This window comes from Psammomys obesus, unplaced genomic scaffold, assembly GCF_907164565.1.
Source record: "Psammomys obesus unplaced genomic scaffold, mPsaObe1.curated_primary_1811, whole genome shotgun sequence".
Taxonomy (NCBI): domain Eukaryota; kingdom Metazoa; phylum Chordata; class Mammalia; order Rodentia; family Muridae; genus Psammomys; species Psammomys obesus.
In genome coordinates, this window is record NW_026596095.1 from 20149420 (window position 1) to 20175673 (window position 26254).

At 40.2% G+C, this 26254-nt stretch overlaps 1 protein-coding gene across 6 annotated transcripts in view; it reads right to left on the minus strand.

Moving 5' to 3' along the window:
- Npnt (nephronectin) overlaps nucleotides 1–26254 on the minus strand; it is a 68487-nt gene that overhangs the window by 19180 nt on the left and 23053 nt on the right. For 4 of the 6 annotated variants that reach the window (XR_008722611.1, XM_055628274.1, XM_055628273.1 and 1 more), the window contains 7 exons: nucleotides 17314–17406; nucleotides 14177–14269; nucleotides 9692–9811; nucleotides 8177–8296; nucleotides 6379–6513; nucleotides 6010–6132; nucleotides 4348–4743 (listed from right to left, as the gene is read on the minus strand). Coding sequence is in view for 5 of the 6 variants with exons in the window: in XM_055628274.1 (XP_055484249.1) it covers nucleotides 4348–4743; nucleotides 6010–6132; nucleotides 6379–6513; nucleotides 8177–8296; nucleotides 9692–9811; nucleotides 14177–14269; nucleotides 17314–17406 (1080 nt within the window). In the remaining variant the exon portion in view is untranslated. The remainder of the gene's footprint in view (nucleotides 1–4347; nucleotides 4744–6009; nucleotides 6133–6378; nucleotides 6514–8176; nucleotides 8297–9691; nucleotides 9812–14176; nucleotides 14270–17313; nucleotides 17407–26254) is intronic. The other 2 variants (XM_055628276.1, XM_055628275.1) reach the window with 1 other exon arrangement.

A 26254-nucleotide genomic window follows, 5' to 3' on the forward strand; every position in this document is an offset into this window, starting at 1 on the left:
GGGGTCACCACAACAATGAGGAACTGTATTAAAAGGTCTCGGCATTAGGAAGGTTGAGAAGCACTGCCTTAGACTATTCTTATTTTGAAATAGGCAATTCATATTTTGTATCATACATGAAAGGTGACTTTTATTATCTCCAGTATGGTTATAGTGAATAAATATAGTAAATAATCTTTCCCGTTTCATAGCAGTTCATTATTCATGCAATTTTTACTTGAATTCTATCAGACCTTAAGCCCACTCAGTGGAAAAGAAGGTCTGGGCCATCACCTCTCATGAGGTGGTGAGAGGAATAATTACACATAGCCACAGACTCATAGTTGGCAGAGGTATGAAGCAAAAGCAGGCTTTCGGATTCCGAGTGCTGTAAGAAGAGTCCTGGAGGAAATGCACCCCAAATGCTTCAACCCACCTTCACGTTCCCTTTCTACGATTTATTCTATGTCTCAACATCAGGCTTAAAACTTAAAAGTACACTAGATGTAAAATTTTCTAGAGAATGTTAACTGTCATTACCCTATATCAGGGTAAGAATAAAACTGTAATCTGAACTAACTGATCATTTGGAAGGCTATCAGAATCAAGAAGTGGAAGATTGTTGCAACAAGAAATAAAATTCAAGCTAGTCTGAAGAAAGAGTTGATTCATTTTTTTTTGAAGTACATAGAAAGTGAATGTTAAAACAATGACCAAGTGCCATTACCTCTGACTATACAACAATATTATGGTTTCACAAACTTAGGTTAAATGCAAGCATCTCTCGGTGAGCTGGGTGATAAAGGAACCCAGCTGGGTTAGGAAGGAACACTGAATATAACAGGGATGGCTTGAGAGTCCTGATAAGGTCATGCGATGCAAGAGTAAGACTCTTGGATACTTGAACAATGTTGCTTAGTAATGTTTCTAGGCCCCAAATTAAAATGCCTGGAGACTATGGCAATTATTACAACCAACGCTTATTTAATGCTTAAACTAAAAGTTAACAGTTCTGTATCCCTTCTTCCTCTTGTGGCAGTAGCAAAGGAACAAAACCTGGGTGCTGATGGTATTCTTTGCAAGCCACATTGTGTTAAGTAATTGTTTCATATGTCTTTCTTGCATTAAAAAAATATGAGCCCTTAAACAGACAGACTTTTACAAAGTGAAATCATAAAGTAAAATTTATTTTAAGTGATCTGAGGAGCTGGGGACAGTCGCATGCTTGGGATAACTGTTCTGAATGACTGACATTTCTCTTTTTGTTTATGTCAATACACTTCCCTAAGGAAAGAGCCCGTTAGTGAGTAACACACAGCTTTGATACCTGATTATGTTTCTAAAAATCCAGAAAATATTGCATTTTGCAATCATTTAAAGTGTGGACGTATGATAGATTTTGGATCTATAAACCAGGGGAAAGAAGACTTGGTCCAGAGGGACACAAATTCATGTCAAGAAACAGTGACATCCTAGATATAATCTTTAATTTTTTTTTTTTCTGAATAAAAAGCCTGGCAGTCTTTCACTTCTCAGAATATATGCTATAACCACAGGAAACGAAGTCAAGAAGCCTCCAACTTCTTAACTTGTATGCACCACACTTACAAATAGCTATGGCTGAAGATGAAGTGAGAGTGAGATCCTGGCAGCGTGCCTGAGTGACAAGGCTATCTGTGGCATGTGACAGCCTTGGCACAGGATCAAGGTGATCTCCCAGGGCATGTCCTTAGGATCACACCCTCTCACAGCGAGTACGCTGGAGAATCACTGGGGCTATGAGTCCCCAATTCTTACACCGTGGTTCTACTGGTGAACTTCAACTCCATTTTTATTTCCTCTATGTGTGTCTATGTGTGAAGTCAAAGAAAATTCAGAAGGGCTCTTTTGTTGGCACCCTTTAAAAATCTGTTTTCTTATGGTTTTCTTATGCCTCTACTTCCCTTCCAACCCTTATACCCTAATTCCTTCCAACCCGCCTCCTCCCAACACTAGGTAGGAAAGAAAGAAGGCTAGTGGGGAGAGGGGACAAAGTTCTCTTTAACTACTTTCGGCTTGTTAGGATCATCAGGTTCTTTGGGAGCAAGACTGATCTCAGTCATCAGGATAGTCAGCTCTCTCTCTTCTCTTCTCTTCTCTTTCTCTCTCAGCTCTGATATCTATATATACCCTCTCCAAGTCCTTATAATTAAATTGTCTTTAGCCAGCAAAGACCACACCCCTCTCGGATCCAAGAGGCAATTATCAGCTATGGACAAACTAAAAGCAGCCCCATATTCCACACTTAGGATTAAAATGCAAACATATTTACATAATATAACTGAGTTTTTAAAGAAACCAAAACTTCCACTACATTCCTTAAAAAGAGAAACTATTAAGGGGAATAGACAGAAAGATATTCTCACCATTAGTGTGTTTGTTAGTTGCCAACTTTTTATGACCGATAAAGGCAGCAGAATAATATAAATTCCATACTTGATTGAGACAAGAGTAAAAATCACATCATGTGATGATCACTAACCGATAGGAAAATACAAAGGAGAGGGAACATACAGAGACAATTACAAAAATCAATTTAAAAAACAGACATGCACATATGAAATATATATTTTGAGAGCTACCAACCAATTCTCCTAACACTTATTCAGATTGCCTAAAACATGCACAACCACAATAGAATGACTCTCAATCTCCCCTTAAATGTACAACAGCCAAAAAGGGGAAAAAAAAAAGCCCTGATAATACTACATAGACAAAAATAGTTTAAGTTTTTGCTAGTGAAGAACTAGAACTACAGTCATCATGGGGGCTGGGGAGTCAGTCCAGAGCTTGTGTCCAACCCCTGGGACCCAGGTTAAAAATACAGAGCTAGGCCTGATGATGAACACTTGGAACCACAACACTGGAGCTTTACACAGAGATGAACCTCTGTACCTCACTAGTTAGCTAGCCTAGCCTATGGGGCAATTCCAGACCCATGAGAGAGCCTCTCTCAAAAGACAAAAAAAGCTGATTGAACCTGAGGAATAACACCCAAAGTTGTCTCCTGGTTTCCATATGTACATATGTTCAAGTCTGTACACACAGGTACACACACACACACAAATTACAAATATCACTATTCTATTCATCTCATAAAAATTACATTTAATTTAACTTAAATCTAATTTTAATTTAAATGGTGTGCTTTGGTTCCATCATGGGGAAAAAGCATAGAGTAAATCGGTAGTGAAATAAAGGTGAAGAGGGTTGCGAATGTACAGGAAACAAAACGTAAGTGAACCGAAACAGGGCAAGTGAGTATGCACAAAGTAGACAGTACAAACATGCTGGTTTTAGTCTGGGAACGAGAGAACAACTTTTCTGCTCAGCACCTGTGGAGAGCGAGGAGTCTTACCCCCAGCCCTGTGCTGCACCAGCTAACTGCCAGGACAAGGGGCGGCCGTTCAGCCATCCCCATGGTAAGCCTCCAGCGGGCAGTCTATACTGCTTCTTGCTCCTGTGCCCTCTTGGCTCTGCCTCCTTTAACGATAATGCCTCTCTTCCCTCATTCCCTTTGTCCAGTTCCACTCAGGAATCCATAAATGCCCCAGATCATAAATCTGACCCCTTCACTCCGCTCCTATAACAGTCTACCAAAACCCATTCACTGGCACAGTTGCTCTCCCCCGCACCTCCCTCCCTCTCCGTTAGCTACCAGGGCTGTCTTTCCCACTGGACTGTAAACTTTTCTGTTTCAGCTTTGTGAGCCCAGTATCTAACGCAGTCTGTCACCCCAAAAGATGCTCAAAATTCTTCACTAAATGAATGAACAGACAGGTTAAAAGTTAAACAGCATTGGGCATAGTAAGTTTCCCACTTGTGAACAGTATCATGCTAGAATCCCTGCATTGGATAAGATCTGTGACTTGCTCCTGACACCTATGGGAGCCCTCCCGTCTACACACGTTCCTTTCCACTTGCCCCATCATAGCGACTCTTCACACAGCTTTCCTTACTGCGCATCAGTCAGCGTGGATGGACCTTAGATTGCCAACTCTCCTTAGCAACTGGATTTACAGAAATGATAGCCTAGGGTTGACTGCCATCCTAAAGGAGTCTACTAAAACGTAACAGCTGAGGCCAGAGAGACGGCTCAGTGGCTAGTAGCAGCTGTCACTCTTGCAGAAGACCCAGGTATGATTCCCAGCACACACTTGGTAGCTGACAGAAACTGTAATTCCAGTTCTGGGTAACCCAACGGCCCCTCTGCTGTAAGTGAGCACCTGGCATGGGCACGGTTCATATTACATACATGAGGGCAAAACATTTATCCACATAAAGTATAATAACTACCTCTTTAAGACGATAATAATGTATGTGACTTACTGAACACATCGCCTCTGGGTTTCTGAGGGTCCGTCTGTATCCTGTTGTCGACCGTAAATCCTCGTGTAGATGTTGTGGCAGTGGGTGCTGTGGTCGTCAGTCTGGTGGATGGCCTTTCTGGGGTTGGTGGAGGTGGAGTTGTTCTGAGCTCTGTTGGGAGGGGTGGCGGGGGTGGTGGGGTAGGCTGCGGTGTTGGATTTGGTGTCGGTCTTATTGTTGGCTTGGCAGTGGGCCTGTTGGTAACCACAGGAGGAATATACGGTGTCTTCAAGGGCCACCTAGTACTTCCAGCATCAGGAATCCTATTAGCATGTCCTCCATCTCCCTTTACGATTGTACGATTTCTCTCTGGCACATAAATTGGACCTGAAGGTTCAATCATGACTTTGGGGATATCTGAAAAAAGAAATCCAAAGATTTAAATTAGTATGAAAATGTTTCTCTCTGATGAGTGCAACAGAAACCTAAAAACAGAACTCCTGCACAGAAACACCTCATGCTAACTGAGTTCTATTTCTCACATTTACATTATTCTTGTCTAAAAGAAGTGACACTATTTTCTGAATAACAAATGTGTATGCTTTAGGGTACATGCGGAGAATATATTGGTGTTTCTACAATGAATATGTATTATCTGAAGCACAAAAAAATGTTTTCAATATTTATAATGCAGTAGCAACAGAAATCAGTATTTTTCCAATGGAAAGATTCCATTTCTGTGAGAAATGCAGTGTGTGTGCTGTGTTCCCCTCCTGCATGTGTCCTGCGGCTTAGAACTCTCCAGACTAGGTGGGTCCTTCCCTCACCTACACATTACATGTATGTCACATGTAAGCAGTTTCATAGCTGTCTTTTCTTCACATTTGCTAGTTTACATTTATTCTCTAGAAGGACATTTTCTCAAGTTAAAAAAAAATCGTCTGTGGAATATTTCCCATTGATAATCTTCACCAAAAGGAACCAATATTTAATCTGCCTGGGATGCTATATTTCAGAGCAGGAGTAACCTCACAACACTTCAAAACCCTTTAATCCGCACAATTTTACGCCCTGTGGTTTTTCAGTAAATATTTTACTTGGGAAATTTTTTTTAAAGATTGTCTCGTGTTACATGAAATGTGTGGTAAATTATGGCCTTTGGTTTGTCAAACTTTCATCTTCAAAAGCATGCATTTTTTTCTGTTTATACTACTCCAAAGCTAACTTAGGAAAATGTAAAAGCAGAGCAGTTTTAGAGGTAGAGAAAACAAACCCTGGGATTATTTTCAGCAGTGGAGTGGAGAGACACCAAACAAGAAAGCAAACATGCAGACTATATCCCAGCCATCCCAGTGCGATGCTAACAACGGATGTTTATTTCCGATTCAACAACTTAGAGGACTCCTTTTTTTCCCCCCTAGCTGAAAGGAAGCAACTCCTAGACTTTACTCAGGAAATTCTAAAGCTTTTAGTATTAGAATGCATTAGGAGTCTTTTTTTTTTTAAGTTGTTGTTTTTAAAGTTACCCAGCTAGTGATTTTACTGTTTATAGAAGATCAGGTTGATATTAGTAGGTATGAAAGTCATGTTGTCAACAACCAATAGTGTCCTTCATCTTCCTTAGCAGGAACCTTTGCGAAACTCATATAAAGAAAGGAGGGCGGGGGGAGAGGCGTTACTCACACACACAGTTCAGTCCATCCCCCTCGTATCCTTCTTTACATTTGCACCTGTAGGAGCCATGGACGTTGTAACACCGAGCAGACGTGCTGCACTGATGTTGCCCAAGGGAGCACTCGTCAATGTCTGTGTCAGGGACGAGAAAAACAAGTGCAGGTAAACATGACATAAAACACACACTGTTATGGCCGTCCACATAGAACAGCGGTGGCCAGAAAGAACGCAGTATCGGGCGACTCCAGAGTGGCTAGCGGGTTAAGCAGACATGGCTCATTTAATGCCTGTCCCCGACAGTCCAGCTGTCACCACATCTGGTGACTTCTCAATGCTCTAGGAAGAAAGAGTACACAGGCATTGGGGCAGTTTCAGTACCGTGGCATTGATATTTGCCTCCGATGTACATGAGGTCGAAACCAGTATGACACTTGCAGATGTAACTCCCAAACGTGTTGACACACTGCCTAAACCGAGGGCAGGAGACTCTTCCAGTAGCACATTCATCGATATCTAGAAATAGAAGTTAGTTGTTAACCTTAGGAGGAGCAGAGACGGAAACTCATCATAACTGGTGTCCCCCTGGCTATCTCTGCAACAAATTCCAAACCAAACCAAAACATTCTAAAACCAAGAAATCCCATAACACCCAGTTTCAACTTGTCCTGGTAAGCCGAGGCCTTCTTTCCGCACAGCCAGTATCAGCAGATACTGCACACTCTGTTTAGCTGCCTGACCCAGAGGCCACCACCAAGTCCTGTTATTCCTGCATCTTTTTTTAATATTTTTTATTATTATTAATTACACTTTATTCATTTTGTACCCCCCATAAGCCCCTCCCTCCTCCCCTCCTGATCCCACCCTTCCTCTCCTTTCTGCATGCATGCCCCTCCCCAAGTCTACTGATAGGGGAGGTCCTCCTCTCCTTCTTTCTGATCTTAGACTATCAGTTCTCATCAGAAGTGGCTGCATTGTCATCTTCTGTGGCCTGGTAAGGCTGCTCCCCCCTCAGGGGGAGGTGATCAAAGAGCATCTTATCTTCTACAAATCACTCCACCACTTGGCCGGCTCTTTAAATTTATTTTAAATTTTATTTTCTACGGATGACTGTTCTGACTGCACGAAGATATGTGCACCATGTGCGTGCCTGGGGCCTGAGGAGGCCAGAGGTGGTCAGATCCCCTGGAACTGGAGTTAGGGATAGCCGTGAGATGTACTGCGAATGCGGGGAACTGTGGAAGAATAGCCGGTGCTCTTCGCCATTTGCCTATCCAGCCCGTTGGCAGGTTCTTTATATAGCTAATGGCCCAGGTCTAGCTTTAGGACTTTGCTAGTGATGTTTTTCTAAGACAGACCCTTTCTACTTTTGTTTCTCCTACTGCCTTCTGCTAGCATTTAGCATGGTCAGTGATTTTATTGAGTACTATTTTTATTTTCTGTCTTCCCTACTAGAAGATCAACTTCTTAAGGACTGAAACCTTATGTGCTTTTCATGGGTGCTATGCACCCAGCACTTAGTGCACTGTCTTGGACACAGCAAGTGCTTAGTAAATGGGTCTTAATTAGTGAATAGCTCCATGCAGGGCTTGCTGCATGCTGAGGACTGGGGCTGAGTTCTTCTAAGTTCTTTGAACACACGATCTCATTCAGCACATAGAATGGTTCTGTGTAGTATTATCTCCACTTTAAAGAAAGGGAGACCTAAGCGCAACAAATAGTTCTTTTCCTAACTAAGGTTACATAGCTCGTCTGCAGCTCACCCAGGCTTAGAAAGTCCAGACCCTGCCATAATCTATCCTGCCATCTCAGTGTTCTGGAAACATGCTAAGCCCTGTGGTACAACGCACGTAACGACATTGCCTTGGTGGGCTATTCAGCTCTACTGCCTGCTGGCCTCTGGATTACAGAAACAGAGATCCAGTTTTCCTGAACACAGGGCTCTGTTATATATCAGTATTTTCCCACATGTGGGTCCCTCGGTCTGGGGCTTCCTCCCGTTCCTCGGGTTTCAACAGCAAGATTGTGTTGATTTGTTCACAGAATTCCTCTTCTAAATTACATGATAAGCTTCCAGCAGGTAGTTACATACCTAAGTAACTGCCTTTTCCCTCATACCTTCCACTGTCTTCCTCAACTCCACAACATCTTACAAGAGATGCTTGACCAATGAACTCACCCACACAGGTCCGCCCATCAGGAGCTAGCTGCAGGCCAGGGGAAGGACATTGGCACCTGATTTGTCCTTTGACAACATCACAGCCATACTGACAGTTCGCCATGGAACATGACAGGGCACCTGGAAAGAGAGTGACTGGCTGCCTCCAAGAGGTAGACAGCAGCTGTAGCTTAGGCGCTTTTTTCCTGCAATAGGTGACACCGATTCAACAACAGGGAGTCAGTCAGTTAACCAACATTGTAAGAAGAGTAGAACAGGGAGGAAAGATGCTCTCTGCCACGGGATGATTAAGAAGTAGTTCAGTTTCATCATCACCTGGAGAAGCCCTTTGATGTTTTAAAGGGATTGGCAGGTAGAGATAAAGCCTTCTGTGACACATTTCATTCAGGTAGAACTGAGGTCCTTCTCTAGATTACTTGAGTTAAACACAATTCCTATAAAGTATCTATTTAACTGTCTCATCCACATATTGAAATTCTCTACAGGACAAGAGATTTCCTAGTGAGTCACTCCCACAATGTTAGGGGACTTTGGAACCACTGTCAAATGCAATTCAAAACAGGTTCATCAACCAAAATTCCAGGGATATGTCTATATAACACTAAACAAAATTAGCTACTATTATTCTTTATATAAAATTCAACTTAGTTAATTGATAATTAGGTAAAAAATAACAAATCAGGCCACTACTTGTTGATTATCATAGAAACCTAAGTTCAATTAAAATTTCTGCCTATAGAGACGTTTAGGGTACTGTCCCTCTTACAAACACAATCCTCTTTTATAAAGATATGTGTGAAATGGACCCTCTTAGGCCTAGAGACGTAGCTCAGTTGGTAGAGTGCTTGCCTCACAAGCATGAAGGCTCCAACTCCAGCACCTCATCAAACCAACCGTGGCAGCGCATGCCTACAATCTCAGCACTCAGGAGGAGAAGGAAAGAAGACAAGCCATTCAAGGTCATTCTCAGCTAGATAGCAAGTTCGAGGCTGGCCTGGGATATGTGAGACCCTACTTTAAAAAAAAACCCTCAAATTTTCTGATGCTATATTCATTTTCACTTAAAACAGTTACTCGGATAATTCTTAAGTCATCCTAAAATCTTTATTATCAAGAAATAGAAAAGTGAACTGAGAAGTATTTACGAATCGACCTGATGGATTCTTTCTAAGCAATGCCCCAGTTATCATTAATATTCTTTGACCTGGAATGGTTCTTCTATACTCAGGGAGAACACTAGAATAAACATACCAAGAAAAACATTGTGATTCTTGCTCTAGATACAATTTATAAACCCACTTAATGTTGGCCTGTGCATTATGAGGAATATCGTGTATATAAATGTGCACCTCTTATTTTGATCTTTAGTTCCTTGGGTACACACGTGCGCACAAACACGTTCATATATCCTGTTCAGTAGGGATGGAAAGGCAGCTTTTCCCAAAGGCAGGCTACCAAAGCACACCAGAAGTCAAGCCTAGAGCACTTATAAAAGAGTTAAGATTCTTGACATACTTGAGCAGGACCCGTCTGGCAGCAGCATGTATCCGTTGAGACAATAGCACTTGTAGCTGCCGAAAGTGTTCATGCACCTGTGCTTACAGGGCCTCGGCTTCAGGCCACACTCGTTCACATCTGCAAAGAATGAGGGGTAAAGCGGGCAAATCACAAACCTCAGCACTGACAGAAAACGCCTCTCAAAATGTGGACGGTGAAGGCAACAAATGGACCAGGACAGTGAAAGCTTTACTCCCACAACAGATAAAGCCTGTGCGCATCATCTTAACACGAACGTTACACTGGGAGTAACCAGTTGTTTGCTGGGACCTTCATGGACCTCTGATCCCTGGGGACAGTTGGGAGCCTTCTCCCCACAGATGTGTGCCTGCCTGTAATCCCTACAAAAGGCAGCGGCTCACCGTTGGGTGCTCTGTTGCCTGTGTGACTGCTACTAAGCTCAAAATATCTGTGCTCTGCTATTAGAACCACTCCTGCTAATGGATTCTACCAAAAAAAAAAAGGATGATACTTTTTACTTCATAGAGGACGTGCAAATGTTAGAACACTGGAATGATTTGACCTTCTTAAAAAACAGCTATGTTTTCAGAAGGGGATAAAAACCTATGTGGGTCAAAGTGAACACTGTTGTCCTTTATCTTGTTCAATGTGAAAGGTTCTATACTGACTTCGGATTACAGAAAATTCAGTGTCCTATCCCAATGATCCATCCAAGTCACAAAACAAGTTTTTGAAGCCTTCCAACAAATTTTCATTCATTTGGCAGTTAAGAAGAGCATGTGGAAACACTAAGGAATAAAACATCATTATGTATTTTATGTTTATTGGCTTAACTATCAATGGGAAATTAATGAATTCCGCAATATAAAGTTTTCCAGCACAAACCGTACATTGCCTCAAGTGAACATAAAATTCACAATGACATAAAACACTGAAATACTAATGCCCACAATAGACCTCATTAAAAAGGAACGTAACCACATGTTTATTTTGTCTGGAAATGGCAGCATAAGTACCTTATTAGCATAATTTAATTGTCAATTTCCACATATCACTGAATAAAAATACAGATAATATATCTAGCTACAAAGTTGTTTCCAAATCTAATCAAAGTTAAATCTGACTTGCTCATTTACCAGAGGTATGTGGTATTTGACTGAAACAAGCAGCTATACTACGTTTTAAAGTCACCAAATTAATATGTCATCTTTGAACATTTTCACATCTTACTGACTCTCTCCAACTTGGTCTTTTTTTTCTACCCTTACCACAGAGTAAGCACATTGCCAGCTGGGTAAAGTCTGGAAAGGTTAGATAAATACAGCAAATACTTTGTCATTTCCTACGTTTTCTTCAATTCTTTGCTTTATTGTCTTTTGTCTAGTCAAAGGTTCTCAAAACAGAATCACATTTTAAGTATTTAAAAAGAATCTCTCTTCATAGTAGCTACTTTGCGGATTATTATATCAAAAAAGTTGACTTCTATATCTGTTGACTGGAGTAGGGATGAGCAGAACTGCCTGAGGTAAAATTCTAGTCCCTGTTCATACTCTTCTACCTTTTATTTGAAAAGTTATTAAACATCTGAGTCAGGAAAATCTTCCTTATCTTCTAAAAGCTTTATTATCATCCTTAATATCGCTCCTGCAGAGTCACACTGGCCTGTATGACTCCCTGGAGGTGAGTATTTATCAATCTGAGTATGAGAGAGAATCTTATTTTTTTTTTCTGTGTTTAGAAAGCAAAAAAAAAAAAAAAAAAAAAAATAGAGTAAGATTTGAGTCTGTATTTCAAGAGAAGTCTATGGATGGCTTTTTAGAGTGTTGATTAAGATTCCCTAGTTTATTTTTAGAGAGCAACAGAACTTCTGGTGGTTCCTTACTGGAACCAGCAGCTGTTTATAACTCCAGGCAGCTCACAAGCCAGGAGCATTTGATGCCAGCGGGAGCTCTCTCTGACACTGTGCCCCTGCTTAAAGCTGAGACCCATGGGAGGCGGTGCTTCCATGACCTGGCTGCAGTGCAGGGCAGTGAGGCCCTTAGGAGACCTCTGAGAATCCAGCCTGTTGGCCAGAAGCCCTAAAAACTGTTTTAATCCAGCTTTATCTTTTCTTTCTAATGGGAAATTGCTTTGTGGTTAGGGATCGTGAAACTGAAAGGATATAAAAACTAACAATTGTGTTAAAGATGCTGACATGTAGCTCCCCTGAATTGATGGCTTCTGGTGGGGTGGGGTGAGGAAGGACCCAGTTTTCTTTAAGAGGCTGGTCACTGGGAATTTGACCATGTTCCAGTGAGTATATTGGACTTTTTTTTAACTCCTTGGTTCCTCCTCCTCCTCCTCCTCCTTCTCCTCTCTGCGTCTTTGTGGCAAGTGAGTTACAAGGGTTGGGGGACTGGGAAGTGAGTCTGATTGGGATCCATGAGGTGAAATTCCCAAGAAGTTAATAAAACACTATGTAAAAAAAAAATAACAAACTGTCATAGTTTTAATAAAAATCTGAAAATTGCTCTATGAAAAAAATATGGAAAAGGAAGAACACAGAAAATATCCATGGGTAAAAATGAGGGGCTATTGTCTATATTTCCTGTTATTAAGTGATATGTAAAAATTCAAGCATGTAGAAGCAACTTGAGAAATTGCTCTAGCAGCTGTTAATGGACTGTATGACATTCCCATGGCAGTGGCTGGTGTTATGTTAATATCCCTCATGACTGCCTGGCCGCATCTCCGGCAAAATTCACGATGCCCATTAGCAGATCCACTACAGGCATAATAACACAGGGTTTCAGCCACTGTCAATAACAGACACCAAAGCTCTTGGCATCTTGTTGAAGAACCTCTTTGCCATCCATTTTCTTCAAGGTTTCTAGTCTGAATGATCCCATCCTATTTTCTTTGTTGACCCAAAGCCTTACAAAATTGTGTTAATATGTGCTGTTTCTGATAAATGTGGTACTGGCATTTGTATTTTATCAAATTAAGTCAGAAATTTTAAATGACACTTTAAAATTATGGTAAATATGCTTATAACAAACATGAAAGACTCCTCTTGATTCTCATAGTCTTAAGGAAATTTAAAAGTTGATAAGTAAGTCTAAGAAATAAACTTTAGTGTTTTTTATTTTAAGTTTACTTTAATCTTACCCTGGAAGCATAATATAGATCTATAATAAAATTATAATGAACTCTATCATGCACATATCTTACACTAAAGGATATAATTTTATCCCTTATATTAAAACACTTTAAATAGTATGCACATAATTCATGAAGAGCATTATCATCAGTACATTTAAGCAGGCTGGTGGACTCGGGAGCTTGGAGGGGAAGGGAGGGGTGAGAAGAGAGCTGGTCCAGAACAGAAATGCAAGCTGCATAGCATCATTATTAGACTTCAGGGCAAAGAGAGTCAGAAACTGTATTAGCATGCAGACAATGAAAGGTAGTTTAAAAAAAGAAACCTGGAGAAAGTCATCAAATAAGATAGCCACAGGACTTTTACAGAAAACCACCTTCCATTCGCTTAGCTCCATTTGGACATTTTCCCTTTGATGCATACATTGGATGATGTTTCAGAAATCTAACCTTTATCTCACTAAAGTAAGGTCACGGGCTAACAGAGATCAGAATAGCAACAGCAGTATCTCTCTCTTAATTATGCGCAACTCTAAAATGAACACCATTGTCCTGGTCCCTTGTACAGAACATGTTCAAATTGAGCAAGTTTTCAATGAGTAGAGACAATAATTATCTACAAACTACTTCAGTTATTTTAAGCTAAGTCTATGAGGGGGTAAAGATAAAATCAGGAAGAACTAGACAGTGAGCCCACCACCTTACTCACCTACAGATTTTTCCCATTGCTAGGAAGGTGAGAACCATTTTGGTGATGGGGTCTCACACCAGCTCCACAGATAAGCAGGGCAGGCACTGCTTTACTGTCCCCCACTACAAACTGGCACTAAGACTGACAGGCTTCAAAGAGGTTGCCAATAAACACCCAATGACCCTTCTGACACTGCAGAGTGTGTACCAAAAGAAAGAAGCAAATGGGTGGTTTGATTCCTGAACAAATCTAAAATCCCATATCCTGGACAGTAAGGGAGGAAGGGCACCAAATTACTTCTAAGATCTACCTGGAAATAGTCATCCAAACTCATGGCTTCGTAGAGGAATTCATGATTTCCCCTGCATATGAAAACAAAGGCTATCTTGCTATCTGACATTTGGGAGAAGGCTTCCAAATTCAGAGAAGAGGAGGAAAAGTAATGATACATGATACAGTAAGAGGAGAGAAAGCTCCATGCTTCTCCAGGGCACACAGACTCAGCGGCAGGTGGCAGCTCCCGCGGCCTACTGCCTGTGCTCAGGCTGAGGGCTGGGCACTTCCGCACTACTCCCCGCGTTTGCAAGACGTGACACTACTGCAGGAAGCCTTGCAGGTGGGAAGAGCGGCCACCTGAGACATTGTGCGCTCACCCCTTGAAGGTACGCTTGTGGCTTGATGATCCAGGGGTTGGAAAAGAGGCTGTTCACTGCCTTGGTCAAGAGGAGTTGGGTAGGAGGGTTCATCTTCACAGCAGGGAGAAGGTAATAAGAGTCAGCTTTGAACTGATGTCATTTCTAGCCCTAAAAATCTTCACAAGTATATATTAAACAATTACAAAATGTTGACGGAGCTTAAAAGGACGCTTTGGCTACTTCACAAATAATTCTAATTCTGATTTCCCTTTCACTTTATTTTCTTTCTAAAAATTTATGATAGTTATCTTCCTTTCCAAGGAAAAATTATAAATTAATAATCTACCATTCTCATACCATTAAAAACCAAAAAGAGATTATTAACATGTGACTTTCATCATCAACAGAAGGAAGACACAAAACCAAATTATACAAATAATGACATAGTCAGCTAACCTTGTTTAGGATACTGAAGTTTTAATGACCAATTTAAGATTTATCTTATATTGTTACATTGCTAATAATAGTTTAAAATCTAATGAATATGGATTTTTACCCAAGTCATAACACAATGAATCATGAATCATCATGCTTTCATTCAAAAATGAAAACTTGTGCTATATTTGATTTACGTTTAATTAGAATGAACATTAGAAACTTTAAAAAACAGCGTTAACTGTTGCCATTGGTATTTAACCAACTATGGTGAGATGATTGGGTCCCAGGCAGAACGTTAAAAGGGCAGCCTTTTTGCTTTCTGTTTTACAACATATCCTGTTTAGTCAGCCACGTAACCTTCTAAAGCAAAGGCGCATTTGTTTCTGGGGTTGTGCATGGTTAGGGTGAAAGCACCCACAACTGTGCTCAGCAAGGCAGCTGGCGTTCTACTGCAAGTAGTCCACCCAGACTTGATATCTCGTTCTACATCCTAATTCTACGCGGTTCTTTCCTTGGGATGAAGAATTCAACATATAGAACAGAAACCAATCCAGAACACTAGTAATCAATACATACAAATTGTTTCTTCTGAAAGTAATATAAAATGTGCATTTTAGAAGAAAGTCTTAATTTCTAAAATATATATAATGATATATTTACATGCTAAGAATACTTCTCTAGGTGATACGATAATTTACATGCTAAAAAGAATTCCCTGGTGGAACAACTGTAAAAGAATTTTTTTTTAATATAATAGCAAATTTACTATTTGTAATAGTAAATCTTTCTTGGATGGCGTGGATTTGTTTGGGTAGAGAAGCTGAAGGAGAAGGAACTAGGCATGAAAAACATTACTGGTGATTAACAAGCAGAGAACAAATGATTAAATACAATCGCATCAGAATTGGAGTTAGAATTCCATCCACTGTGAAAGGCAGCATGTGCCTTACAGAGTCTGCTAATGATTTCATAATCATAACTTTGTATCTGATCTTAAGAGCAACGAATCCAGAAAATGACTCAGAGGGAAGCGCAAGCCACCCGGAACAGCCAGACTGTGTAGAGGCTTTAGATGCAGCCAGTTGAACGCACAGCTTGCCCTGCCGTTCTGGTCGCACCCAGGCATCTCTCAGGTACTGGGTCAGTGTCTCCCATTCATTCAGGCTGTTTATTTTGTCACGCAGTTTTCTAAGGCTGCTTCTCAGCCTTAGAATATGACTTAAGATTCTAACCCCAACACCTAACTTTAATCATATGCTAATTTCCAGTTATGTGAAATTACTTCAAATTTACTGCTTCTTGACATTTCTTTCCTTGAGAAAAAAAATCTTTTGATTTCCTGTATCTCTGAGGCATGATTTATACTTTAAGAAAATGGGTGGGCCTAGATAAAAGCAGTTAGTTAATTTATTGTATGGTAATTCTGCACAATTTGCTCTAGTAGGGTTTCTCGGGACTCCAGGCTGAGCTCACACTTAACCCAGGTCATGCCTCCCTGCTTGCGGCCAACAGGCTCAGTCTATGGATTTGGACTGTGTACAGATGTGTTACCTAAAACATCTGTGGAGTTCTCTCAGGTTGCGATGACTCTTAAGACCAAGAGTTGTGTGAATCTGTCATTCTATTAATGAGTATATAAGCACTTATCAAATGTGAGTCCTGTGCTAACAGTCCTCAGGAACCCAGAAATCAGAGAGACTGCAAAACTTTCTTGCTGCCCAGAAATGAGCCTTGCCTGTTGGGATGTGCCATGACCGCTGGTTTTGCAGAGACGGCAAAGTCAGACATGCTCTAAGACACGTGAGCTTAGTTTTCATTTTCAAGTAAAAAGATACTCTGATCTTTTTCTCATGAAAGTTAACATTAACTTCTCTTTCCTTTTTGCTTTTCAACTCTAAGTTTGCAGGTACAGTCAATTAAGAGGAGGAGCCCTGTGCGGCTTGTGAGGAAAAGTGAAATAATCAAGTTTCCAGGTTCTAGTTTCAATTTTTATTGAAAACTAGCATAGCAAAATGAATATGGATTGTGCAAGCCATGGCTCTAAGCCAACACAGCTTTTCTCAACTAGTTCTGTTTATTTAGTCAAGATACCTAATATCTCTCACCTTCAGTCTTTCTGAATGAAAAATGTGGCCAGTTTTGTTATTACCTATACACCTAACTATGACAAATGGTACTCTACTTCCTAAAAGGTTTGCCAACTCACTAGTGGGATAATTAAAAATTCTAGAATGTAAGACTTTCCCAACTTTATGTGTATATTCATTTATTTTTATGTCGTGTGTGTATGTGTGTGTGTGCGCGCGCGCGTGTGAGGTGGTGGCGCTCTATGTGTTATGTCACATGTGTAGCTGTCAGAGCACAACTTTGTAAAGTGAGCTCTCTCCTTCTACCTTTATGTGGGTTCTAGGACTGAAACTCAACTTTCCAGGCCTGTCTAGGAAATGCTTTTATCTGCTGATCTCCTAAAACCCCAGAACGGAAGACTTAAATTACGGATACAACTGTTTGCTTCTTCACAAACACATTTTAATGAGTATATAAGAATACAAGTAAGGGAACATCCTTTGAGAAAATACATGATTCAAAGATTTACCATCCTTATACTAATTCTTTCATAATTGGGAGAAACCTCTATGAAAATGGTTAGGGTGAGAGCCTGGAATTCTTTTTTTGTCTGGAGTAGGGGTGTCAAGGCTTTCAAGCTGATTTCCTACCTTGGTTGCAGGTTTTCCCAGCAAATCCAGGATGGCATTTGCACTTGTTTGGCCCGATGCACTCTCCATGTTTGCACTGCGGTTGACACACAGCTGTGGAAAGAGGACAGTGTGTGTCAATCTCATGTCAGCCGTGCATCTTCTATAAAGCACTAAAGTCATGGACAGCATGATGATACAAAACTAAGAACTCACAATAAAGTAGCAAAAAGTTGTAAAAAAAAGTTATAAAAGTTTCCTTCCTCTGTCTGCACTACGAACCTTCATGTATGCATTCATCACATGTGTAAATACGTTTGCATGTATCATGTGGTGCTGAAAACATTTGTCAACTGAGTGTACTATTCAAGTAGAAAAGGTAACATATCTCTACAAAAATGTTCATACACAATTGCAAAACTTACTCTTTCAAGTATACATCAACAAAATGCTTCATCTGAACTTACTGGGTTTATCTGAACTCAGTAGAGCTTTCCAGACTAGGATGTGGTAGAGAGCTTTCCTAGAATGTGGGAGACTCTGGGTCTGATCAACAATATGGTAAAAAACAAACAAACAAAAAAAAAAGAGAGAGACAGACATTTCCTATTAAATAACAAAATATTTATTTTCTGGGCAGTGATAGTTTAAACAGAAAGTGGTCAGAAATGAAGCAAACTAAGCCAAAACTCTTCGCTGCTTCTACACCCAGACATTCTCATCAGCTTGATCTTCCTTAACCCTGGCAGGCTTTATAGATTCTCTTCAGTTCGGGGCAACTTCCTGCATCTTAGAAAAATTGAAAGTCCCTAGTTTAACCTTATTCTCCCCAAACAACAGTATCCATTTTTCTCAGGAACTCAGGTCTTTTCTCAGTTTGGAAGTTTACTCTGTTCCCTGTGTGTCAGTGGTTTTTCGTGGGGATCCTTTGCACCCTGGGGACATCTGGCAACATCCTGAGACACTTTGGGTTTTGCTGCTATATAGGGAATAGTGGACATCGATATCGTTCAGATATCCCGCCCACAAACTACCCAAATGACAACAGAGTGCCATGGAGCCAAAGCTGAGAAACACTGCCCAGCTATACCTGACCTGTTCATAGTGTAATGGCAGATACTACAATAGTCGAAATATAACAGTCAGTATGATTTCAAGGAACTCACAATTTAAAGAGACAGAGTTTTCCATGATCCTTTCTTAGATTTACTTTATTCTAAGTGTGTGTGTGTGTGTGCATGTGTGAGTGCAGGTGTCTGAAGAATTCAGAAGAGGCTATCAGATCCCTTAGAGCTGGAGTTATAGGCTGTTGTGAGCCACCTACCATGGCTGTTGTGAACCAAAGTTGTACCCTCTGGAAGAGCGATCCGCACCCTTAAAACACCTTGACATCACACCAGCCCCATTACACGTTTTCAATTCAAGACAGTATTTATGTATGAGCATAAAGGTTGGCAAACACACAATGTGTAAAGAAATAATCACATATAGGCTTGAATAGGAAGCCTCATAAAAACGTGTGCTGGATCTTGAAGCCTGGGACCAGAGAAGGAAGAAGGCCTCCCATGGAGAAGAAAACTGTGCAGCAAAGTTGACCACAGGTTAGTAAGAGTCACGCAGGAGGGTAGCTAACATGGAAGAAGAAGAAGCAGTCATTCATGCTTGGTATGGGATGTTGGCGTTCACGAACTCTCAAAATGAGGCGTGTTACCCTATCTGTAGGAAACGGGGGATTCTGTAAGACCATCGTCGACAGGAGAATTACTGTATGGATACTAGAGCTGTGAAGACACCAGTGTGGTGAGGCATGCAAAATGAACCAGTGCTAATTCAGAGGTAAAGAGAGCGATCAGGTCAGAGCAATTAAAGTTCAGGTTGGACCCAGGCAACCATGATTTGTGTTTATGACAGGAAGAGACTATTCGGTTACCATCAGGTGAAAAACAGATAGGCTTTGATCTAGGGCAACGCAGTCGCCATGCCTCTGCCTGCTCCAGCCCATGACTGGCTCATTCTGGGACATGCTTCCAGTCTCCTCAGGCAAGCCTCAAACATTTCCTTTGAGACTCCCGAAAACCGACACACACTGTTTGTTTTGGGCATTCCCTCACTCAGCTCTTGTCTGGCATTCCACAGGGTTGACTTGCTGCCGTTACTGTCAACCTGTGCACTATGCCAGTTAGGTAGGATGGTTACTAATCCCGAGTATGGACTCAAAGCCTACAAGAGAGGATGGGCACAGAGGATGGAGATTTCTCTCTTCAACTCTGACTTTAGACATGATGCACATTCAAAGGGAAAGGAACTGGGTCTTTTTGAGAAACGACGAGCTTTCTAGAAAACCTTCCAAACATTATTCCCACCGAATAGTAAGCAGTTCATTTGAATGCAGTTTTTTTTTTTTTTTCAAAGAAAGTCCTCCAAACATGGTTCTCCATAACATCTAGGCCTCATCATCAAGAAATGCAAATTTGAAAGAAACTCATTTTAAAAAGGAAGTACTCCAGGGCTGGTAAGATGGCTCAGTAGGTAAGGGGGCCCTGGAATTAAGTGTGGTGACCTGAGTTTGACCTCAAGAATATCCATGGTAGACACAAGCTGTCCTCTGATTTCCACATGCATCGAGGCATATGTGCATACACACACATGCATGGCTCAATAACTACTGTAAAAACTTTGGGAGCACTATTCCTTTGATTCTAACATTTCTATATATGAATGTAACCTAAGTAATTAAGTCTCCTGGGATACCCAGAATGTTATACTTTCTTTAAAAGGTAACCGTCATATTTGTTATCTGTAAATCAAAGTGATAATGTCTAGAAAAACTGGAATTTTAAAATATCTGTGAAGATATGAAAAGGAAGCTTTAAAAAAATACCACATATAAACATAAGGTTTATTCAGAGGACATGCTGTAGTACAAACTTGCAGCCTCCAGGTTGTATGGCCTTTGACCTCTGACCACCTGATGGCCATCAATTCCTGTTTTTCTACTCACAAAAGGTTTTTTGTCCTCTCCCCCTTTTTATTTGTTCTCAGCAGGATGCCCTAATCTTAGGTGCGTCAAATGTACACATTCCAAGAGGTCAGGACTGTTCACAGTTCTGCTAAATTTGGGGACTCAGTTCTTTTAAGGAAAACTGTTGATTGCACTTCTCCCTGAGGTAACCAGCAATTACAGATGGCACAGCAGCTTTCAAAGGGGGTAGAATGCACACAGAGCTGATACTAGCCATTGTTTTCTTGAGAGAAAATTGAAAACTGTATGAAAGTTTTCATTAAAGAACTTTCATCCATGATCTTGGTTTTAGGTCTGGGCTAGAAATTGGTAAATATGTATCAAGCATTTATTACACTCAATGTATTATACTGCACATGTTCAAATAGATGGGGGACTGACAGGAGATATGAAGTCAACCACCTGACTAATTTTGTTTAAGCCATGACAGGGGCCAGGATTAGAGAACTGAAAAGAGGAGTACGGAGAGTGACTAACCCCCAGAGCCTCAAGTCTGAACTACCCTCACAGAGGGCAACTGGTAAGAGGAAGGGGCAGTGGGGGCAACAGGCAAAGGCCTCGGCATATGAACAGGTGGGAGAGGGGAAGGCGGGAAAGGGGATTCTCACTGAATGGGAAGTGTTCTTGTAGGTTACAACAGCAGATGAGATCAAAGGATACCCAAGGTAGATCATAAAAGGCCAGCAGGATTCTTCGGATTCCCGCCTTTCCATTTCCTTTTTTGACTTACTACAGAATGTCTTTTTGGTTTTTATTTCCTAGTGCAGGGTAAGTTTACAATGGAAAAATTACATTTCCTATTCTCTTTGGCAGATAGGAGTAATCAAAGCACCAAATTCTGGCATATATATGTCACTGAGTGGAGCCATTAGGATACTGCTCAGCGGAGCCTGTCAAATATGTCTGTGTTCTTGCTGGGACTAGAGAACTACGGCTCTTTTCTGGCCAGTGATCTTGAGAATGGAAAGCAAGATGAAGCAAGAATCATAACACTACGCCCATTCCTTGTGTCACTGTTGCACCGAGCCAAACACAACTCCTAGCTGATCTTGAACACTAGGCTGTAGCATATGAACTTAATCTGTTCTTATCAAGACAGACAAGCGTATTTTGTGTTGCTTTTTGGATACATAGTTGGAAGTCCTGTACTAAGTTCTGGTACAGACATAGAACACACAATTTCTTTTTATATTTACAATACCACATACTCATGCAGGTATGCAAAGAACTTTATTAATATGTATAAGAAAGCAGAAAGCACATGTTCATTTAAAAAAGAAAACTATACAAAATTGGTCCCTCACTTCTGTGTAAGCTGGCCTGACTATTAATAACTAATTCAATTGTAATGTGGCTCTTAGGGGTGAGTAAAACTACATACATGATTAATACACGTATTACTCAGTGAGTTGGCTCATCTACCTGACTGAAAAAGAGAAAGGATAGATGATCTGTAGCAATCTTCCAAAGCATCAAGAGGTGATGAAACATTGAACCTGGGAGCAATAGATCATGCCTACAGATACTGCAGGTAATCAGAGAGGGCAACATGGGTTCTCTGACCTCCGTGAGGATCGGAAACAAGAGAGGCAGATCACTGTTGGCGCACTGTCCCTATCACCGTCATTTAGTTTCAGCTCAGTAAATAAAGGACACATGAGGATCATGGATCTGATAGATTTTTCTCCCTTCAAGATCAGTTACAAGAAGGAAGTACACAGAGGTACATCACACTCAAAACTTATCCCTGTCACATCTGGGGATAAGTGAGGGCACAGAGTAACTTCTAAGCCTTTTTTTTTTTTTTTTTTTTTTTTTTTTTTTTTTTTTTTTTTTTTTTTACTAGAAAGAGCAGCAGGTCTCCACATGCAAAGCAAACACAGCTCTTTGCTGCTCTGAGCCCATGCTTCTTCCCTCTGATTGCGTTCATCGGAACGGTTGCAATCGGGATTCTGAGAGTTCAACAGTACTTTCTAATTCTGACAAAAATATCAAGTTATCCAAAGCTACGAGACAATTAATCTCACACATCAATTTTATAAAGTGTCATATGTAAGTGAATCATCCTGGGAGTCAAGGGCAACGTTTGGACTAGTAAGGACATACTGAGATGCCAAAAGGACAGGTGCTCTGGAAAGTGATGAGGACAAAGACAATCCAAGTCCATCCTGGACAGGGATTTTCTTAATGCACGAACAGCCTGAGTCTCTGAGTGTGACCTGTAACCTTTCACCATGCCCTGCCTAATCCTCCAGGTCCCCTTACTTAGGAACAAGGTGACAAAAGGCATTGAAGAGTGGAGCAGAAGAATTGTAAAACTGAGAGGCTTTTGGAGAGCTCCCATAACTACCAGCCACTCCACAGAGTTGATTTGGATAGATTTGAGGAGGAAAAATGCAAATATGAAGAAAATCTCTTTTTCAAAGTGCAGTTGACCTTGAAAGAGGTAATGTTACTAAAAGCAATAAGAAATTCCTCTGATTCTTATTTAAAAGGTTATCTAGCAAATGTTCTCTTGAACACTAAAAACCGTTTTCTGTGGCTGAATTTCTTGTTGTAGTACCCATATAAGGCAGAAAAGAAGTGGCCATTGTCACTGAGTCAGCACAGGCTAAGGGAGCTGAGCAATTTCAGTTACGAACTTCTTCGCTCAGATCAATGTTCAATCTACTTTTCTGGTGGATGAAGGAAGATGAGGAAGGTCAGCATGTGATGTAATTTGGAAAAGAAGAAAAAGGGCTATGAAAAAGTGCTAAGCAGAAAGGAATAGGAGGAGCGAGAAGGGAGGTCAAATGCAAATGAAATGTAAGTGACATTTCTAAGGAAAAGTTGCCTTGAACAAACAGTCTATAATTTCCAAAGACTCTAAACAAAACTTGCTAGAATATTTTAAAATACAATCATCTCTTTATTCTATTGTTTGTTATGCACACACTGGATTCTGAAGCTTTAATGAAGTATTGCTGAAGGGTTTTTTTTTTTTTTTGGCTTTTTACAAAAATTGATGTTACTATAAATAAAATTTTAATAATGAGCTAGAGTAAAAAAAGTCAAGATCAAAAAATTGGTATCCAAATGATACCTTCCAAGAACTATCTGGCACGAACTTGCTTCTTTGGGGGGGGGGGTACTGGGAACATTCAATTCAGATGAATTTCTCAAGTACCTATTTCACCACTCACTAATTGCACTTATTTCTAGAGTAGCCTGAGGAATGTAAGTGGCTGTGCATGTATCTTTGCATCTCGATCCAGCTTTTGTTTATCATAATTAAGCAGTCTACCTTTACACTTCAAAAATTTTCCTTTAAGCACTGTTGTCATTTTTCAAGTTTACTTAAAGTTTTCTTCCTGTTTTCATCAAGACAAAGTAGGAATTTAGGCTAAAGCCTAAATCAGAATTTAAGAACATATGAGAAACTGTTACTATTTACTTAGAAAAACAGATAGTTTTTGTTGTTGTTGTTAAGTTGGCCATCTGTAGCAAGATGCACAATGGAGCTTGTGTTTTTATTTCTAAACATCTTCTTCAAAGAGGGAGAGCATGGCCACTGAAGGAAAGCTGCGATGTTTTCTCCGCAGGAAAAAGCAGAAAAGTACTTAGAGAATGTTGGGGATCTATGAGAAGCACATGGATGCTAGCTTGGTGAGTTCCCACTGGCCAGATCTGGGGTGGTGTGAACCTTAAGAGTAATGATGCCAATGTATAAAAACTGAACACCAGAATTCATGGCTTTGAAGAGATTCTACAACATAGAGGAGCCAGGGAGCATGCAAGACATATGAAAGAATTGGAAAGGCACAATGCTATAGTCACCACTGAAATAATGTGAAAAGAGCATCTACAAGATACCAGGGTGGGCAGTCTCAACTGAACACACTGTGGATCATCTACTAACTCACAGAAAATGTTAGTAAGATAAAAATTTGTATAAAGTTAGTAATTATATAATTACTCATATAATTTGTATAATGTTAGTAATTGCAGACGGAGATAATGGTTGTCCGCTGGCCTCATTCTTCCTTCCATCAATTTAAACTTTCTCAAATTAAAAAAAAGAGAGATAAGAGTTTGACAACACAGATATCTAGACAGACTTTATTTTGTAAGCTGTTGTTCATTTTTCAATGTATTTTTGAATAAAGGTTAAGAATACAGATGTTGGAATAAGATAGCTGGGGAAATATATTAACTACAAAGATCACCCAGCTACCTTCCCTCTCAAAGACAGATAAGAAGCTAAAAATTTACCACATTGTCTTTTTCTTTTAGTAGAAAAGTCACATGACTCAGATTGAATTTACCCACAGATTTATTGAGAGGATTGAATGGAACTCAAGGTAAAGGATATAGAAAAAGAGCCATCATAATACAACCATTTATTAAAATAGGCTTCTAAGGATGGCAAAAAGGAAAAGTCCCCTCTCCAAGACACCACATAAGAAATGTGGATATAAACATGAACAAGACCAACTCCTCATCTTGGGGCAGATAGGTCCAGCAAGGAGAGGCAGGAGCAAGCACAGATGTCTTCAGAGCAAAGGACGCAAAAGAGCCAGTAGGTGCTCAAGTGGATTTAGGAAAGTTAGAAAATGTAGAAAGCAGTGCTAACAGAATCAAAGAGGATGTTTACAAATATCAGCTAGAACAATGCAATGATTAATCAGGAAATAATGAAACACATTATAATATTTCCATGAGCTTACATTTATCATGTTTATTTTAGTTGAGGATTTGATCCTCTCTATTTCTAAGCTTACTGGGGGATCATCATAAAGGCCTAGAAAACTTTAATGTAGCCAATCTTTACCTTCTTCAGCAACAAAAAATTCTCAGGTTTGAAAGTTTCACAAATAGGTGAATCAAGCTACACATTCACTATTTCAAAAATTAAATTGATATTATAACTGTGCCTAGACTAATATGATATGGGATATTTGTGAATTTGACTGTTTAGGTTTTTTTTTAAGAAAATTATTAATTGTTCCCAATTTGACTGATAGAAAACCTTAGCCAAACTTTGATAACCTAAATGCTCATCAGTACAAAATTGGTTAAATAAGAGAGGGCACAACTGTCTTTCTCCCTCTAGCATGTGGATTTCAACCCAGGCCTAACCATCATTAGAAGGCCCTCCCTAGAGCATGATTTAGGAATGGTATTCTTCTTATGCTCACTCATTTGGCTCCCTTTTATGTGAGTTGCCTAATCATCCTTGACTGACTACTTGTGGTATCACTCAAACCATATCTATGTCTGAATTCTTCCCAGACCAACAGCTTCATCTCCAATCACACACAGTTAACTGCAATTCCCAGGAAGCAACACTCTAAAATCTCCATGCTGTCACAAGGAATGCCATCCTGCCCCCCTTGTCTGTTAGACTCATATTTATATGGGCTTCAGTACTCCGTTTAACCTTCACTATCTCCAAAATTTGTTTTAGCCTCTTGTGCTAAGTACAGTCCTCCTCTGGACTTTTCTAAGCCTCTGCATATATCTATTATAAATCACAAATACATGTATTGACATACACACCCAATATATATTTCACAGTGTATTTTAAGAGTTTTACAAATCTAGCTCCCAGATCTTGAGTTCTTTAAATATACAAAAGTTCCTTTGAAACCCAACACAGTCTTCCAACAAAGAAAGCAATGATGGGCACACAAGGTATTAAAAGAACACGGCAGCCTTTCTCTGCATCGAGGTGTGAGTCAGAAAGATGCCAGCTCAGCTACTGCTTTCAGGAACTGTGCACCAAATCTGAAAGGAAAAGTAGGAATTTATCACGGGGGCAGGGGAGGGGACACAGAACAAGCAGAAAAATGGCCAGAAAGGCACAGGATGGAACAGAGGGTCTGCACGTGAAGGGGTAATGCAACATATAATAATAATAATAATAATAATAATAATAATAATAATAATAATAATAATAAT